Source organism: Sceloporus occidentalis, unplaced genomic scaffold, assembly GCF_023333645.1.
Source record: "Sceloporus occidentalis isolate IW3139 unplaced genomic scaffold, rSceOcc1.0.p SCAF_5, whole genome shotgun sequence".
In the NCBI taxonomy this organism is placed as follows: domain Eukaryota; kingdom Metazoa; phylum Chordata; class Lepidosauria; order Squamata; family Phrynosomatidae; genus Sceloporus; species Sceloporus occidentalis.
This window is the reverse complement of record NW_028316985.1, coordinates 88,063,594-88,083,999: the sequence shown is the minus strand read 5'-3', so window position 1 is coordinate 88,083,999 and position 20,406 is coordinate 88,063,594. Positions and strand designations below refer to the sequence as shown.

General features: G+C 37.5%; 1 protein-coding gene across 3 annotated transcripts in view; it reads right to left on the bottom strand.

Moving 5' to 3' along the window:
- Positions 1-20,406, bottom strand: part of ITPR2 (inositol 1,4,5-trisphosphate receptor type 2) — a 256,626-nt gene that overhangs the window by 116,734 nt on the left and 119,486 nt on the right. For all 3 annotated transcript variants that reach the window (XM_089524659.1, XM_089524661.1, XM_089524660.1), the window contains exons 33-37: positions 19,270-19,398; positions 18,551-18,671; positions 7,083-7,273; positions 5,605-5,747; positions 3,569-3,677 (exon numbers count right to left, since the gene is read on the bottom strand). In XM_089524659.1, the coding sequence (XP_089380785.1) occupies positions 3,569-3,677; positions 5,605-5,747; positions 7,083-7,273; positions 18,551-18,671; positions 19,270-19,398 (693 nt within the window). The remainder of the gene's footprint in view (positions 1-3,568; positions 3,678-5,604; positions 5,748-7,082; positions 7,274-18,550; positions 18,672-19,269; positions 19,399-20,406) is intronic.

Genomic DNA, 20,406 nt, shown 5'->3' with positions numbered 1-20,406 from the left:
TTCATGGAAAAACTGTTGATCAGAGAAGCTGTTTCTGCCCAAAGTATGCAACATGCTACAGTACATATACCTCTGAGCTTTGGATGTGAAATTCATAAAATTATCTTACACCCCGATTTTATATACGTATTAATTTTATATATGCTCACTTAAGAGGCCATTTCTTTTGATTACGCAGTGATGCAAAGGATTATGCAGTGATGCAATGTATTAGGAAAAATCGAGAAAATATACAAAAGGATATTTAATGAATTTAAAACTCAATTTAAAAAAACTGTGATTCACACCATTGGCAAGTGAGGGAAAGATTTGTGAACTGATAAAATAATTCACAACTTTTTACAATGCTTCTGAGGATTCAGTGGCTTGAGAAAGAAGGTGAAACCACCCTTGTTCTGAAAGACATTCAGAAGCACAATGTCTCTCTTCATCACTGAAAACAACTGGGGTCATTTAAGGTACTTTGGCTTCCACCCCACTATGTACATGCTTGGAAGGAGAATTACCAAGTGCCTCTCACTGTGAAATCTGCACCCTCTAGTGGTTTCCCCACATCACAGCCTCAGCATAGTGTAAAGTGCTGTGGCTATTTACTAGCTGAATCAAATTACGAACAGGTTTCTAAAAACACTTGCCCTCTGAATCAAAGTCTTCTGTATGCTCCCTTGAATTAAGACAGAATGGCAATTGACTAATGAAGTGCAAGCAAAGACATTTCTTCTTCAGGCAGGATAGTCCTAGCTATGCCAGCATCAAACACTGTGTATACAGCTGAAGTAACCATGATGTTAAGAAGCACGTTCTCAGATATATGTCATATTCTCCCCTGAGTTGAGGTCAGAAGGAAAGACACTACCATTTAGAGTGTGACACTTGGTCAGTGATAGCATCTGAACTGTGGAATCCATGCTCTTTTCTCCACAGGCATATTGCACTGAGGACATCCAGTTCTTAATACACTTGTTTCACTTGGGTTTCCCCCAACACAAAACTTGATGTTGTTTGATTTGTTTTCAGTTGCTGTTCTGGAACACTGTTTTTTAGAATGAAATATTTTAATTGAACAGTTTTGATGTTTTATAAGGTTTTAATTTACTGCTGTATACTGTTTTCAAATACCCCTAAGCTGAAAAGGCAGGCTACTTTTACACTCTCTATAACTGCAAGCATCTTGGTCTCATGGTCAAATTTCTAACCCTCAAAAAAACCAATACATGTTAATAACATAAACCAAATAAAGCATAAATACTGATAGAAACCTCATATTCAGAATTTTGGAGATCTTGTCATTTTAAGACACTTTTTATTCTCTGGTTTTGCTGAAGCTAGGAATCAGCCAAGTGGGGGGTTCTTGGGGTCCGGACCCCCCCCCCCTTCCATTAGAAAAATGAATGGTTTGTGCTGCTGCACCACCGCACCCAAGTCCCATTATAATGGTGGCACTTAGTCTGGACCCCCCCCCCCTCCTAAAATCCTAGCTACATCCCTGTGATCACCACAAACTCACTCCCTGTTTAAACTATAGCTAGTAGGTACAACTAACTGAATATGTATTTTTTCTCCTTTCCCCCCATACCTCCATCTTCCACCCAACATCTCTGCTGCATCTCTCATACTGAACCTTACGTTGTATGTTTCAAGGGCCACAGACACCATCTTCTTGATGTAAATCTAACTGCTAATTCCAGCTAAAGCAGATCCACTATACCAACTGAATTTATATACATTGAATTATGAAGATTTCACTGATTTAAAGGTCAAATCTAGCGGAAACATCCAATCATGTTGTTGTTCTTGTGTGCCTTCAAGTCATTTCTGACTTATGGCGACCCTAGCACAGGGTTTTCTTGGCAATCTTCTTCAGAGGCGAGTTTGCCATTGCCACCCTCTGAGGCTGAGAATGTGTGACTTGCCCATAGTCATCCAGTGGGTTTCATGGCCAAGCAGGGATTTGAACCCAGTTCTCCAGGGTCAAACCACTACACCATTTTGGCTTGTTATTGTCTAAAGTGTCGAGATTGACACCAAAAGCAGTTTAAAATTAAATAAGAACATGAATATACAGAACTAAATCCTACATTAGTCTTATATGTAGTTGAATTTCAGTGGGTCTACTTAGACAGGACTAGTATTAGATTTAACTCATAAGTAAGAACTTTTTCATTATCATTGTCATCACATCACCACCACCATGATCATATCTGAGAATTCCCTTGTGCAGCAGCCAATGGAACCCTTAATGGTTGCAATTTACCCACTTGGCCTACCTGTATATATTTGGTTGTACTGGCCCCAAATCCTTCCCAGAAGCATGAAACAGCAAACTCAGGGTAGTGAAAACAGAAAGAAAAAATTTAATGCCCACTGCTACCCTGAGAAGGGTCACCACTGGGATTATTTTGAAAGAGATGAAGAATGACAGTGAAGACAAGAATAATGGCATTTAATAAGGAACAAAGTTTCCTAGGCAGTTACTGAAACAGCAGAGCTGATTTGGTGCCACGCAATACACTAATAATGTTCTTTGGGCATGGATCATTATGTAGCTTAAGCCACATCATCCAAACACAAGGAGAAATAATCAACAGGCTTGTGAGAACCCTCAGCGTTTTAAAAGTACCACTTTAAAAGAAAACTTTACTTTAAAAAATCACATCAGGGAAAAATCCCAAGCAGACCAATAAAAAAACCCTAAAACGTAATCACGCAAAGCATCCACAGTGTACTGTCTGACTGTTAATAAAAGTAAGGGATAAGCAAATGTGGGAGTGTGAATTGAACAAAGTATCCATGAAGATACTCCATGGCTTGCTAAAACACTGAACAGGTGATCTCCACATGACCAACATTACATTGCAGGTGAATGCACTCCAGAGTGAATATGAATGCCTATTTAGATTATCTATACTGGCACAGGAGGCCAATCCGGCTTATCTTTTTGAACCTAGATGTAGCTCAAAATATGCCTTCAGCAGAAAATGAGGTTTACAAAGGAAATCTAAGGATTTGCCATTCTTCTCCTATAACACAACATAGCCAGAGCTTGGAAAGTTACTTTTAAAAAGTAAACCATTACAGTTATATTTTACAAAGTGCCAAAGAAAAATTAGTTGCCATTACAGTTATGCCCTAAAGTAACTCTTTATTATTCTCCATTATTGAAAAGTAACTAATATAGTTCCTTTTAATAATTTAAAAACACGTCTAAATGCTGCAATTTGCTGGCATGTGGTACAAAACACACCTCAGTCGAAGACAACATTAATAAGAAATACATATAGTACAGAATACCAAAAAAACCCAACAAATTTTAAAATGAACAAAATATAACAGTATTCTTAGACCATCCTCCCCCCAAGTTTTTTGTTATTTTGTGCATTTTCCTCAAATATGTCATTGCGCAGAAAATGGCTGAGTTACAGAGGAGTTAGCATGGACAGAAAATTCAGAGAACATCCAACATATACGCCTTTGCATCTAGTAACAGTGATGCTGATACTGTTCCCACACAGCAGATACTGTACAAGGAATATACGTTTGTTCTTTAGAATTAAGATAGCTGACCTACCTCTTCCGCAAAACTGTCCTTCTTTTCCAGCATTTCTCGCAAAGTCTGGAGAATTTTAATGCAAAGTTTTTCTTCTTTCTCCATTAGTCTTTTTGTATGATTTATCAGCCTTAAAACAAAGCATGAGACAAGATATCATACTAGATTAAAAAAATTCCACATGAGTTCAGATTCATTCATTGTGATTACCTTCTATTTATTTAGATGCCTTTCACTGTCTTTTTCAGATTTAGATAACCTGAAATACATAGATATTACACTAAACATTTCAAGAAATTTTCAGAATTGACCCCATTTCATGAGTCTAGAATCGTTTTTAGTGGACAGCACCACATGGAAAACTACCAGACGCAAGACTCAGGTTATAGTGGGGAGAGGGGGGTTTTCATCAATAGGTAGAGGATGCTTGATTTACAGCTGGTCCAAAGATTTCAGCCATGATTTTTCAGATATTTGTGATGTTGGGATGAAATGGCAATGCTCCTTGATGTAGAGTGATGGCAAGAGAGCCTGAGTTATTTGGAAGAGGAGGGTTTGATTTTTTTTTTACCTTTCCCCACACAGATAAATTTCATGAAATGTTTTCACCTCAAAAACAGCAGAAGACTAACTTCTCTCAACTTTTAGAGGGAATGAATGGTCCCATAAATTTAGGGGGAAATTGTTTCCTCTCGTGGTGATTAGCAGCTTCTGCACTAAGAATACCCTCTTGGTTTTGAAAAATATGCCAGAAGTTGAAAAAGCAGGAAACCTGTCAAGTTTGTTTGATGTCATCCTGTTGTTACGTTAAGGTAAAAAGAACAAAATACTTCTCAGTGTGATGGGTGTCTTGTGCTAGAACTGGATGTAAGATTCCCCGAGACCTCATTCAGTGCAAAACACTGACACAAGATACTGTTGCAATGCAAGCTTTATTGGTAGCAAATCGGTTGCTGCGAATAGTACACAACTAAGAAACATTCCAGTTCTTTCACTATGGGGTCCATCACCCCTTCACAAGCAAATGGTAGAACTGGGCCCCTATACAACTAATTCCACCCAGACTATTTACAGCTGGCGATCCATTCCGCTACAGTTGGCTATATGGGCCCCCTCAGTTGGTATGCCCATCTCACCCTGGGTGATGCTGGTGGAAGATGGACTTCTAAGGATTATATTGCAGAAGCAAAAAAAAGTTTGCAAGCATGACCTATCTCTCCCCATCATAGCTATGAGAACAGTAGAAGCCTTCATATCTTTTCCAGCCCAACACTGTCAAGCTAACGTAAAACATATCAGAAAAAAATCACTATCTATGTCAGTGGCTAGTTGCTAACATTTAGGCATTATTCCAACAGGAACTCTAAAACCTGTCTTCCTAGTGGCAAAGACCCAACTCATTACAATGGGTAAGGCAGCAATGTATGAAGCTGGATCAGCTGCTTTTCCACTCCACTACCTTAATGGGTTTCAGAAAACAGTCTGTTTGTTTTATCCCTTAAAACCAACTAGGAAACATTAAGAATCAGAGATTGGAAGAATTTTTTTTAATCTCTCAGCCAAAATGGCCATTAACCATTGTTGAAAAAGATATCAGTACTGTTGAACCATTTTCAATAACATCGTCATTCAGAGGGAAATGTGGGATCAAAACAATCCTGTTTTGATATTAACTTCAGAGGCATGAAAATTACTAAGCCTAGCTCCTTCCCCATATCATCTGTAACATCATAAAAGTCACTGAATAGCTCACTCCCATCCCAGTATTGCCTTTCCCAGAAGCTGAGGAAAAGTAGTATGGGAGGTACCATAAGATATGTACTCTGCCTTCCGAAGTTACCAGGTGCTAAGGGAAGTAATCCATTTAAGCAGCTCCCACGCTGTTCAAGGACCTCATGTTATTATAAGGTCCCGAAATCTATTTGGTAAAAATATGTCCTAAGTTTGCAAAAAGGAAGTTAGCCCTACTCTGACCAGACTGAATTACGTGGTAGAATAATTTTCATATTTTTGTTTCATGGTCTAATAAGTAGAACATGCCTTATTTAAGTACTTACTTTGACATAAAAGCCCCACATCTAATTCTAGCATCACTCCCTTCAGGAAAAAGAAGTTCAGGGCTGTGGAGTACATCAACTAGGACTGAAAATTCAGCATGCATCATAGGACTGAACTGCTGCTCCAAAGAGGCCACCACATCCTAAAGAACAAAACACCAAGAGGAGGGTTCCATAAAGTGATCTTTGGTTGGAACTAGCCATCTGAAAAACATTTTGTTTCTACTTTTCCAGTGATGCACTATGACAGAAACAACATCTTCTCCAACCTTCGTGAAGAACTAGATGCAAAAAGCAGTCATACGCCAGGCAGAATGTTGACTGCATCTATCTCTTCTGCATACTATTGTTGTTGTGTGCCTTCAAGTTGTTCTGGCCCTAAGAAGTTTGTCATTGCCTTCCTCTGAAGTTGACAGAGTGCGATTTGTTCACCCAAGGGGTTTCCATGGCTGAGCAGGTATTCAGATCCTGATCTGCCAAAGTCCTGGTCCAGCACTGAAAATATCACACCACATTTGCTCTTTCTATATCAATGTGCAACCTGCAGGCCAAATGTGACCCTTTGGACCCCAGAATGGCCCCTGAAACTCCCAGTCTTTTTTTAAAAAGTCAGGGTGATTTTGGGGCCTGATTTTTCTTTTTGTCTCAATTTTTTATCTGCCCCCAAACTTCCCAAAATATGCTCAAATCCCTGGGGTTTGTTCCCCCCCCCCCAAGCCTTTGGAAAATCATTCAAACAAAAAATAAATCTTCAAAAATCAGTCTCTAAATGGCCAAAATGGCATCCAGATGACGTTGTATCACTTTGGGTACACTGAAATGCTCCATTGTAGCCTGCTATCTGGGCACATGTGGAAAAACAGCCCCAGCTTCTCTGCATTTGTCCACCCTTGCTCTACATACTGTAGTATACAGTGTATGATAGAATTATATTGTAGTATACAGTGTAGGATAGAAGTTGTGCAGAAAATGTTAGGTACACACTGCTTCCTCCCAAAATTAATATACTGTTATTTCTAATATACCATATTTCTAATACACTGTTTTCAAAGAAAGCCTGTCTTTGCCAGAACAAATTGGGTCGGACCCCAAAGTTCTCTTTCTCTTCTAGAAGGAACAGAATTGCACTATATTTAGCCGAAAGCCAATACCATACACAGTGCAGCAAAAATACATCATAGTAACATATAGAATGAGAAGATATTCAGCAGAATGTAGTTGACTTTTGAGCCACTTTTGAACAGTAAAAAAAAGATTTTTATCACTGGGAGAAGAAACCTTTGCAACCAAGTCACCTTGTTGCTGGATCATAGTCATAAAAGCATATATTTTTTTACAAATACAGCTACAGTATTACACACTGACATCAGATTTGATCCTACCTATCTTGCACAAGTTTTTAGGACCAGGAACAAAAAGAGGACTCTGTGTGTGTGTGTGTGTGTGTGTGTGTGTGTGTGTACTATTTATCCACACACCTGTAATTTCTCAATGATATTCCTGTAGTCCCAGGCAGGCCCTCCAAGAGGTTCTTTAAAGCGAGGACCACTGCGAGCAGTCATTCTCCAGCCCATCGCAGCTCTCTGGACCATGTTGGAGTGACTCTTCATGAACAACGTGTTGACTTGACTATCCAAATCAACTGGAATAGCAATTCCACGGTTTTTTGCTTTGGAAGAAAACATAGAGGGGGGAGTATTAGAATATATGCATAGAGTGATAAATCATCGAAGTCAAGGGCTGGACAACCCATTTCATATGGATCAGTTGCTGGAAATAACAGCTTTGTGATAGGTATTTGCCATAGAGATAGGACACCAGTACACATACTCATCACACATTTGTCTGTGAAAATATTTGCCTTAAAACCTTCTGCTTCTAGAATGGAAGTTAATATAGACACAGCAGAAATAGACACTGTGACAGGCTTAACTGGATTCTCGACTGTTTGAACGTCCAAATAGTGTTCTGGGGGCCATTCTATTCCAGTTCTTTTAGGACTATACAAATCTTGATGCTTTTGCCTAACCATACCTTTAGAGCTTGCAGATATGGTATCCTGGAGTGTTCCCATTGTCCAGACCCTTTTTTCTTTATCTTTCTTATCTTTCCTTGACAATGTTTAGTTCCGATTACGCTACTGTCACTCACTGGCATAGCTTTTAATCCAGCAAGTAGCAATTTCAGTCTTCTAGTGGTGGGGGGAGTGTAACTCCTGCTAGCCCTGCCTGTCCTCCTCAGAGTGAAACAGCATTCTAAGTATGTAGAGAGATCTTATAACACCTTTAAGACTAACTGAAAGAAGATGTAATGCATCTGAGGAAGTAGATTGTAGTCTATGAAAGCTCATGCTGCCAACTTCTTTCTTTCAGTTAGTCTCAAAGGTGCAACAAGATCTCTCTACATACCGATTCTACAGACTGACACGGCTATATCTTTGAATTCCACCATTCTAATGTTGATATTGGCCTGTTACAGACTGCCCAAATAAAGCTGCTTCGGGTCTCTTTGGATTATGCTGTTTAAATGATGCATGCATGCTAAGAATCTGGAAGCTGCACCAAAGCTGCACTCCAGTGCTTAGGAATGGAATGTGGCTTTGGCGCGACCTCCAGACTCTTAGGACCCATGCATTATTTAAATAGCATACCTCCAAAGAGACCTGAAGCAGCTTTATTTGGGCAGTCTGTAACATGCCTATGTCTCTGAAGACCCCAGAGAAATGAATATTAGTGATATGAAAAGAATGCCAGCTGCTGGTGAAATAAACATCCCCCTGAAAAGAAGAAATGTTTAAGGAGTGACTTGGAATGGAGAAGGAATGCAGGGGAAAAATGTTAGGTATACATTGCTTCCTCTCAAAGTTAATTTCACTGGAAGAAATAAGTTCTCTATTTCTAAACATGTTAGCATTAAAATATATAATTTGTTCCTATAGGAATGCAAATAATACTAGCCACACCATTGCTTTGTATATTGTGCAGATGGGCTACAGAAACTGGTGTATTTAACCCTCCAAAAGTAAAGCAAGAGTACTTGGAATAGGAGTGACTTTGGAGAAAGAAAAATGTCCAGTTTCATTCCAAAAGAGATTCATGGGCTCTAGCCTCTGCCTATTCCCATGACCTACATTTGAACTTTTTAGGGCTGAATGCTTAAAGGAGATTCACATGACCGACTTCAGTGATTATTAAGTACTAAGCTTATCATGTGTATATTTCACACCTTCCCCGATAGGCTCTGCTTAGGCTACACAGGAGTGAAAAGTCCATCTGTGACAGATGATATACAATCAAGTTTCAAGTGACCAAACTATTATGAGGTGACAAACTTGACCATGCCAATTCTCATCTTATCCCAATGTGGGGTGAAAGTCTACATCTAGAAAACAACACAAGGCAGCTAAAGAATAAATTTATGGCCATCGTAATTATCGAAATCAAGATTGCATTAGGATGTGACACCTACCATGGTTAAGGAATGTTAATTAAAATTTAATGCCACATTTACAGAGGTTACTGTCACCTGGCAAACCAGAAACAGAAAACAGGGTTAAAAACCATGGTTTCTGCTATCGATATTATAAAACAGCTCATCTGATGAAACACATTTACCATTGTTGCTTCATTTGCATAGAGTGCTACCCAGTCATGATAAACCTAAATTTTGTGAGAAAAGCCAACACAGACAACCACAAATGTCTGTTATAGTCATTTGTTTGAACTATGGTTTGGCCTTTAACCAATTATCAAGTCCAACTGTGGTTTGATAAGAAATCTGAACTGAACTTGAGATTTATCCTTGCTGCTGAGATAAAGAGGCAGCATTTGCCAAGAGTGCTTTTTAATTGCAACTAACATCTTCTTAAGGAACAATAGTGGAGCACAGAAGCAGAATATTGAGCTGAAGAGACCAGCATTCAAAACTTGTTGGGCCATGAAAGACAAGTCCGCAGTTAATTCAGTAAAGACATAATTCTCTCTCTACGCAGACAAATCTGCATTTTTTATTTTATAAATCCTATTTCATTCTCCCATGCAAGAATTGATAATTTCAAACATTATCTTCCCACTGGGGGAGATTATGAGCATTTCTTTCCAATTGTCATTTCTTTTATTATACTGGGTGGCCTTTTTTTAAAAAAATAATGTGCACAAAAAACTTGGGGTTTTTTGTTTTGTTTTGTTTTGTTTTGGCAAAGCAACACTTTTCGCACAGAAAATGTCCTCTTCAAAATGCACTGTATTCCAAACAAAAATCTTTTGAACACGCAAATAAAACGGGGAAATGGCTAGCCTATAAAATGAAGAAGGAAAAAGAAAAGAAAGCAATCAACAAGATCAATTCAGATAGAGGAATAGTTACTCAGCAGGAAGAAATTAAAGAAGTCTTTATGAAATTCTACCAGAACCTGTACAAAGAAAACCAAGTGGAGCAGGAAGAAATCAAAAAATATGTGTCACTATCGAACATAGGAATTCTGACAGACAACCAGAGGACACAACTAAACCAACCGATAGCAATCCAGGAGATCTGGGAGGCAATTGATTTGTGTAAAATAGGTAAATCACCAGGCAATGATGGATTATCAGCAAAATTTTATAAAACATTTAAATTTGAACTAGCACGTATCCTACAAGAAGTTATGAATAAAGCTCTGGAAGAAACAATTCCAAGTTCGTGGAGAGAGGCAGAGATAATAATGATCCCAAAAGAGGGAAAGGATACCTTGGACCCAATGAATTACCGCCCAATCTCACTTCTAAATAACGATTACAAAATTTTTGCCACAATCTTAGCAAACCGTTTAAAAGTCTGTCTTAAAGACCTAATTGATACTGACCAAAGGGGATTTCTACCCCACAGAGATAATTCAAGAATCCTGTTAAACATCCTGCAGTATTACGAACGTCACAATGACAAACAATTAGGTTTATTATTTGTTGATCTAGAGAAAGCTTTCGACTCTGTTAATTGGCAAACTCTTGTTGAAGTATTAACCAAAATTCAAGTCGGACCAAACTTTTCTAATTGGATATCCAAAATTTATAAAGATCAAAAAGCCCAAATTAGAATAAATGGAGAAAAATCTAAATTTATCAATATAAAAAGAGGTACAAGGCAGGGCTGTCCCCTCTCCCCTCTTTTGTTCTTACTAATTATAGAGTTGTTATTAAAAGAAATTAAATCTAATGACCAAATCATAGGGACAAAAATTAAAAACAGAAATTATAAAATCAGAGCCTTTGCAGACGATCTGGTCTTTTTTCTAGGAAATCCAAATGAAAATATAAAGCTGGTAATGGAAACGCTAAAGAAATTTGGAGAGGTATCTGGCTGTAAAATTAACAAAGCTAAATCAGCTTTTATAATAAAGAACATGAGAGAGGAGGAACAGAAACAATTAGAAGAACAATCAGGTATTAAAATTGAAAAGAAGGTGAGATACTTAGGCTTACAAATCTCAAATAGATTAAATAATCTATTTGAGATTAACTACAAAACAACTTGGGCAAAAATAAAACAAGATTTGCTTAAATGGAACAAACTAAATCTCTCATTAACGGGAAGAGTAGCCACTATAAAAATGATGGTATTACCACGAATCCTTTTTTTGTTCCAAATGCTACCAATTATCACATCAGTCAAACCCTTTAAGGAATGGGACAAGGATCTAACTCAATTTATATAGAAAGGTAGGAAACCCAGAATTAAATATAAAAATTTGCAGGATTCTAAGGATCAGGGAGGATTAGGCCTACCAAACCTTAAGTTATATTTTGATGCTTGTGGCTTGTTATGGCTGAAAGAGTGGATACAATTAGATAACCCAGATTTGTTAGAGATTGAGAGCGATGGTAACAATTTTGGTTGGCACGCTTATCTGATATATGAGAAAGATAAATCCAACAAACAGTTTAGAGATCATTGTATTAGAAACCCTCTTATGAAAATCTGGAACAAATACAAACTTAGAATCTTCCAAAACATCGAGAGTTGGGTATCACCTCAGGAAGCTTTTTATAGAAAAGAGATGATAACAGATTTCAAATGGATTAGATACAGGGATATTCTAGAAATAAGAGGAGGTAAATTAAATTTAAAATCATTGGAACAATTGAAGGAAGAAGGATGGAAAATTAGTTGGTTTAATTATAACCAAATTCAATCAAGGTTTAAAGAAGACTCTAAAGGTCAAAAATTAGTTCTCTCACAAGGGAATTCAGATTTGGGGAAACTCCTTCTAGGAGAAAATCCAAAACTGGTAGGAAAAATTTATAAAATCCTATTATCATATGAGTTAGAACAGGAAGTGGTGAAAGAAAACATGGTCAAGTGGGCAAGATTGTTAGGCTACTCAATATCCATGCAACAATGGCAAAACTCCTGGAAAAATAATTTTAAATTTACAGCATCCCAGAATTTGAGAGAAAATTACTATAAAATGTTCTACTTTTGGTATATGACTCCAGCCAAAGTGGCAAAGATTTATAAGTTAAACAATAATTTATGTTGGAAATGTAAGAAAGAACTAGGAACTTTCTATCATTGCTGGTGGGGATGTAAGGTGACAAAACAATTTTGGAAAGATATAACAAGTCAAATTGATCTTATTACGGGTAAAAAAATTCAATGGAAACCAGAAAATATATTATTGGGCATTATGGACGACAATTTAAAGGGCAAGGAAGCTAAAATTCTATACTATTTAATCACACTTGCTAGAGTAACTTTTGCTCAAAAATGGAAAAATTCAAAATGTCCCACCGTAGAGGAATGGATACTAAAATTGTATGATGCCATTATGATGGACAAACTAACACAGACACTTAACAACAAAGGGGAGACACAAAAAGAAAACGATTGGACGAAGGTGATCAAATTTCTTGAAACGAACTGGGGTAAGATTGCCATAATATCATTTCAGTAGGTATCCGGACTTGGTCAGTAATCATTTATAATTGACTTAAATTAACAAAGATAGGGAAATAGGATCCACTAAGAAACGAGACATATGGAAAGTCAAGAATAAGGAGACACAACCAAAGGAGATAGGAGGAAGTCACTATATGTATGTTTGTCAGATTGTGAAGTGAGCATGTATAGAGAAAGAATGTGTTAAGGTATAAGTAGAAACTTAGAATGAGGAAGGTATGATAGATAAGGAAGTAGTTGAGAGTAGTCGAAGAAAGAAGTAAGTGTAGAAGGTATGAGCAAGTAGTTAGTGGTAAGCGGGGGGGAAAGAAGTTAATATAGATTGGAAGAGATAGGAGGTGGTAGAGATGGTAGAGAAGATAGGGAAGAGAAGGTTATGGATTGAGGTAAGAAATGAGAAAGGGCATGAGAAGAAATGAGAAGTGGAAGGGTTTGATGAGTATGTATGAGAGAATTATAAACAATTTAAAATTAATGGGAATTTGTATGTATCTGTATTGTAAATAATTGTAAATGGAATATGTTATAGGTTGATATGTGTTAGCGATGTATGTGAGTATGTTTTTTTTTCTTTTAACAATAATTTTTTAAAAAAAATAAATAAATAAATGCACTGTATTCCACATAAAATGTTGTTTTTCGATTTAAAAATCTCAAAATAATTAAAAAAACATCTTGCACCAGTTGACCATTTTCTTGATGGGATGTCTTGATTTGTGAGATATCCTTTCTCAATGAGGCCAAGGAAACCTGAAATTACTCTTTGCACACTCAATTTTTTTTCCTGAATGATGAAGGTTGTGATTAAAATGGAGGAAAATATGTGCCTCCAAACCTCTTGGGAAACATAGTATTTTGTGGGGGTTTGGGGCTATAAGGTTGTGTTCTAAAAGAGTTTATTCCTGACGTTTCACCAGCTGGCATCTTCAGAGAATGCTGGCATGGAAGAGAGTGGGGTATATATACTGTTGGTTGAGAGGAAGCGATTTACATGTTAATCTATGTATTGTTCTGTTGTTGAGTGGCAAGGCCTCGGGGTGTCTATTTAATGACCCATTGTCTGCTGGGAAACCCCCCTCACCCTGGGTGGTTTTCATTTGTATTTGCTGGATCTTGATTTTGGTGTTTTTCAGGACTGGTAGCCAAACTTTGTTTACTTTAAGGGTCTCTTCTTTCCTGTTGAAGTTGTCCAGGTTTTTATGGATTTCAATGGCTTTCTTGTGCATTCTGACCTGATAGTTGTTGGCATAGTCCAGAATTTCAGTATTTTCAAATAGCATTTTCTGCCCAGGGTGGTTTATAACATGTTCTGCTACTTCTGATTTTTCTGGCTGGCCCAGTCTGCAGTGTCTCTCATGCTCCTTGATTCGTGTTTGGTGGCCCCTATGTAGACTTCTCTGCAGTTGCATGGTATGCAGTAAACCCCTGTGGCCATGGGAGAGTCTCTCCTGTCCTTTTTGAGCGCAGCATTTGCTGGATTTTCTTGGGCGGTTTGTAGACCATTTGGAGGTTGTGTTTTCTCACCAGTTTCCCTATTCTGTTTGTGACTCCTTTCATGTATGGTAAAAATACCTTCCCAGGTACTACTTTTAGCAGTGTCACTTGATGTGTGCTCCCACAGAAAGGTGGCAGCAGAAAAAGGAAAAGGATGTAGCTCTGTCCCTGGCTATCCATTGAGCTACGGCAGGATGCAATGGGGTGCCTTGGACAATTGCCTGAGATAAGTGTTCAGATCCCTACTTGGCCATGGAAATCCATGGAGTGTCTTTGGGCAAGTCGTATTCTCTCCCCCTTAGAGGAAGGCAAAGGCGAAACTCTCTCTGAACAAATCTTGCCAAGAAAACCCCATGATAGATTCTCCCTTGGGTTGCCATAAATTGGAAACTATTTGAAAGCACACAATAACAACATCTCTGTAAGACAATTCCATGTTTTCTTTCTTTCATCCTAAATTCTTCTTCTTCAGCATTAACTGACCCAATCTGTTTCAAAATGCCTGATGTGTGACTGACAGTTACTTCTATTTATTCTTCCAACTTTTTTGTTTTATTGCATTATTTTTAACTAGTTATTTCTGCTTTTGGCGTTTAACTTACTACAGCTACATCTGATAAGGATTTGGTGAAATTAAGGGAAAGTGGGCCTATTAATTCAATTTAATGTGCTATTTTGAGTAACTGGAATGTTATGGGAGAATGCAGTTTTCTCCTTCAAATTAAACATTTTATATATAGAGTTCATGTGCAACTAGGAATAAATAAACTGTAGCATATGAAGGGCTAAAATGATCACATTCCTACAGTTCTTCCTGATATCATTTGAAGTAAGCTACTTTTTCCATCAGCAGTTGAGCAGCCATCTAGGTCTATGATTTTTCAAAGACTTCCAGCTAATTAAAATATCACAAAGAAAGCCAAAGGGGAAAATGTTCCTTTGTTCTGAATGATTCTTAAAATGTATAATTCTAATTGTAATTAAGGTTTGAATCAATTGTCAGAGGTCGCAGTTGAAGTTTAAAGCTGTAAACAAAACTTTTTGCTTATGTCTTCTACCTTTCATTATTCAAAAACAACTTGAAACACATGTTCCCATTTTGAAATACTGGCAAACAAATATGAACATAAATATTTATTTTTAATTGTCATTAGCCGCTTTATTCTTCAGTATGTGTCAATTTCTGTTAAAAGTTGTACACTGAATTATTTACAGACATGTTGATTTGTTGCTCCAGTTTGGGAGGCCTTTGAAAGTCTGCGAAGAACTTGCAACACAAAGCCGGAGTATAAAAAACCCAGCAGGGTTTAGCAAAAACTGTCACTGAATTCCACATAAACTAGAATTTGTGATGGATTTGAAAGTTCTGCATCAGGTGGAATCCTACCCATATTGTTGGCATAAAGTTTCAGAGGCCTGTTACAGACTGCCAAAATAAAGCTGCTTCGGGTCTCTTTGGAGGTATGCTATTTAAATGATGCATGGGTCCTAAGAGTCCGGAGGTCGTGCCAAAGCCACACTCCATTCCTAAGCACTGGAGTGCAGCTTTGGTGCAGCTTCCGGATTCTAAGGATGCATGAATCATTTAAATAGCATACCTCCAAAGAGACCCGAAGCAGCTTTATTTTGGCAGTCTGTAACAGGCCAAAGAGTTACTTTTTTGGACTACAGGGTTTAAAATAAACTTCTGCTATTTCCTAATTTCAGCATACTGCACAACTTCATTTGCTGATGATGCAGGATGCATTGGAAAGCATGAAGCTAATTACTATAATTAGAGATCAGGTTTTCAACAGCTCTCCTAGGCAGGTACAAAACACACACAAACACATCATAATGGAAGCACCTGGATGGTAGGTTCTTCTGAATACAGGTCCATTAAGTAACTGCTTATTGCTACAAAAAGTAACAGGTTGTAATTTGAATATCATCATAAAGATATAGTGAATAAGACATAGAAGCTTTGGAACAAGTATTCTATTAGCGCAACAGCTCTTAATCAAAGCTAATATTCAGAAACATCAAGAACCATGACTACACTTTAGGATTCAAAAGAATCCCAAAAGAGTACCACAGTGGGGTATAATGGGAGAAAATGTAGTCAAAGGGACTAAAATTTACACTAAATTCTGATTTTAAAGAAAGCTGTAAGATGATGTACCATTGGTATTTGATTCCTAAGAGACTCTCAAAGATGTATAAAATGAATTAGTAATGTTTACTGGAAGCGTGAACACATGTGTTAGACATGTGACAAAGTGAAGCCATTTTGGACTTTGCTTCACAGACCGATTCAAGATAGATTGAAAATAAAACTTAAACTGAAACCTTTTCTTTTGGGATTGTTAGATGAACAAATAGAGATTAAGCACTGGAGAATTATACAGTATAAGATTACGGCTGTGAGACTTCTGTATGCACAGAAATTGAAGGACAAGATAACACTGATGAAAGAAAATGGATATTGAAATTGTATGATTTGGCTGGGGTGGAAAAGTTGACTATCTAAATTAGAGAGAAATCTCTGAGTAGTTTTAAGAAAGATTGGAACCAGTAATTGCTTTCTGATGGCTACAACAAGGGAAATGTTCAGTAGTTGGAGTTGAGGATCAGTGGGATTACAAACAATAGAAGCGTAAAATAAGGGATTGACAAAAGAGGAAGTCTGATATTACGGTATTCATATATAACCATTAGTTGAAAAGTTGGAAGTCAGTGTTCCCTTTTTCTACCTTTTTACTTTTGTAGATCAGCAGTGTGTTTATAATTTTTATGTTTATCTATATTTGGGTGTGTGTGTTTGTTTTATGTAGATCCCTTATTTTACAGTATAGAAAATTACTCTTAATACATATTTTTCCAAAAAGAATCCCAAAGCATCAACATTTGTATATCCATGGGCTGTGTCAAAGATAGATGGACCTAAACATGCAGCTGTGAATTTGCAAAACAAACAAACAAACAAAGGCAAAACCACTATGTTAGAAATATCATTAAAAAGCAAGGAATGACTTTCTGGCTGCAACTCCAAATTTGTGGCTGTGTACTCTGTCGAATATATGCCCTTTATGCTGGGCTGGACAGGGGTAGATCTAATAGATCTCTGGGTAAACAGTAGCAGATCACAAACTACTTATGAAGAACAACTACCTGATACTTAAGTATCCCAGATACTTAAGAATGTTAGATCCCTGGATCCATAAACTGGGCAGAAGTAAAGGTTGTCACTCCTTCATAGTCCAGTAAGTAACAGCTTGGTTCTATGAACATTTATCTGAAAATAATCCTAACAAGGCATACTTCAGTGAACAAAACCTCTAACCAAGAAACTCCTTTTTACAAAGACCTCTTATGCTTCCCACTCCCCCTTTCTCATTGTCCTCTGTCTAGCTGGAAGGTTTTTTAGCAGCATTGGCATTGGTGGAATAGTATAGAAGGCTGAAAAAACACAGGCTTTTGATGTTGGTTTTCCACAGTGTGTCTGCAGTAAACAATGCAATATAACTTGAGATGGAAAAGAATTAGATTCAGCTCTAGCTGTAGCTGCGTGTGCCTGCCTACAACAAGAAAGATAAAAAGCATCTGCTTCACCAGCTAATCTCCAGCAACTGCACAGTACAGACAACAGCTTCAGAATGGAAGAAATTCTCCCAGATATTAACGGACTTAGAAAATTATAGACAAGATTATTTTTCACTTAATTTGTAATTTTGATCAAGCTAATTAGAATGGCATCACTGATGTTAATATGCATAAGACACCTGATGATGGTTGAAGGAAACAAGCTTTGCAGAATTTCTGCAGAAGAAAGGAAAAATCACTTATTATTTATTTCAGAGGGTAAAGAACATTTCTGATAGGATGACAAAATAACATGGACTTAAGTTAATATTAGCTTAAGCCAAAATCTCGGTGGAAGGACTAAAATAGCAAGAATAAGAACTAAGAGATGGGTATATTCATATAACAGAACAGTTATAAACAACAATATATGCTGTATTATTGTTTTTCGTGGGTTTTTCGGGCTATGTGGCCATGTTCTAGAAGAGTTTCTTCCTGAACTTGGCCACATAGCCCAAAAAACCCACAAAAAATTATGGATGCTGACCATGAAAGTCTCCAACTATATTTTATTATTTTTATAAAATTGTTATAAATAAAACTTTAAAAAATAAGTATAGATCTATAAGTTTGGGCACCAGAAAAGAAATCATAAGAAAATTAGAGGCTGGTGGGGAAAAAACAAACATCATCCCTGTATGCATTTTGGAAACAGCTTTCAGTTGTTCTCTAGACAGTTCGAAATGTTTCTATGCTCATCTGACCATTTCACATGTGCATATTGTTAGTTCAATATAAAAAAGTTGAAATATGTTGAATTCCTATCCCCACCTGATGTCCTCCAAAAGTTTCCTAGCATTCCTGATTTCTTCGAAGTTACTCCCACAAAAATAACTAGCATTCTACTCAGTGTCAATGTAACAGAAATACTGAAAGCCATCATTAATTCACCTACCAACTTCAGCTAAAGTTTTGATACAAGACTCTACTGAAGATTTCTGTGCTGGATTTGGCCAGGTGCAGTTGTAAATTCTAAATGCAGACTGGAGCAACTGAATAAAAACAGGCTGATGTGTCTGAAAGAAAAAAAAGTGGACACAATCTTATAATTTAAAGTATTTTTAAGATAAGTACAAATTGCCTTGTGTTCTGGTATAACACATATGCATTAATGTTCATTTATTTCACACATTCAGTATCTAAGTGGCAAAATCACAGGGAATAAAGTATCTCATTCATTATGACCCTAAACGGGAATGCATAAATACCTAGCTCTGGAATAGTGACAACTTGGCCTTGCAGGGCTTTTTCTCACATCACTGAATTAATCTTTGAATTCTCTAGTTCTATCACAACAAATGCTATTTATGAAGCATTTCTCCATTCTTAAACCCATCCACCCCCATGGCCTCTCCAATGTTTATTTTGTCAGATACTCTGGGAGCAGAGGCTATTTTCCTTAGTAGTAGCAGGGTTAGCATGTTCTTGTATGACCAGCCCTCCTCAGACGTGCTAGAAAATCACAAGTGCTTAAGTCCAGTTAGTGTCAACAAGAAATAAAGGTGTATTGTATGAAATAAAGGTGACTGGAAATTAATGCATTTGTTAATGTTCTGCTACACCTTGATATGGGAGACTAAAACAAGCATTTGTCTCAGAGTTCTTTGTCCATACTTGCAGGCTTGTACTGTTGTCTGAAAATGGAGAATTGAAGAAGCCACTGACTATGTTCATTACTGGTTCTGTGACGTATTTCTCCAGAGATACATCAGCATGCTTTCTGTCTGTGGTTGTGTTACAAACCTACAGTGAAAAGAGTGTATGAGTACAGTGAATACAACAGTGCCTATTCATTTATCTGGTTTTTACAAAAACATACAATTCACTATTCACTGTTCATGGAAATACAAGTTATCAGGTGTGTACTTTTCATGGATCACTGAGAACAATACACATACATAAAAGGTGACTTCCTGGGTCTGAAACCACTCCTTATGCCCCAACTCTTATTGAGCTGTACATGTTCCACAACTTTGAAAGCCTTAGTTGCACATGATACAGTGTTATTAAAGAGACTAACTGCTCCTTAGTAAGTAGATTTATGCCACAACATGCTCTTTGGTTCATGGACCAATTCCTACAGAATAGAGAGCCTCCTGGAGATACAACTTTTGATTTGACCCTGCAATTTTCCTGAAATACAGACAGTGTCCTTCCTGGGATATATTACTACACACATATACTGTACTTCCAGCATCCAGTATTATATGTACTTGATGCTAAGAATAGATCATATTTAAAGATTCAGTGATCAGATCTTAGTAACATTTGCTAACTGTCTACAGCATTTATCCTCACAATAGTGCTTGCTTAGAATAAAGTTAAATCAGTTTACTCAGGACAAGGATGTCAAGACACAGAAGATACTGATCAAATGAGGGAGATTTCTGCTCCCAGAAAAGATATACCGAAACCTTCCTGACACACCAAGTACAAAAAGTGGCTATAAGTATGAGGGAGGGAGATCTGACTGAAGAGTACTGATGGGTTCCATCTCTAAATGGTTGCAAAGCTTTTGTAACCTTTACTCATGATGCTAACAAGTCTTCTTAGGGGCTCAGCAGAAGGGCAGCTCCATGCTGCCTGTCTTTGCCCCGAGTCGGTCCTGCAGCAGCCACATGCTTCAGCACTGACACACTGCCAAAAAGAAACTGTCTAGAGCGGCTTCTTTTTTGCAGCGCCGCAAACGGTAAAGGGTGCCGCCATGACTCCACTTCCTGCCAGCTACGTCTGGATGCTGCACGGTACTTG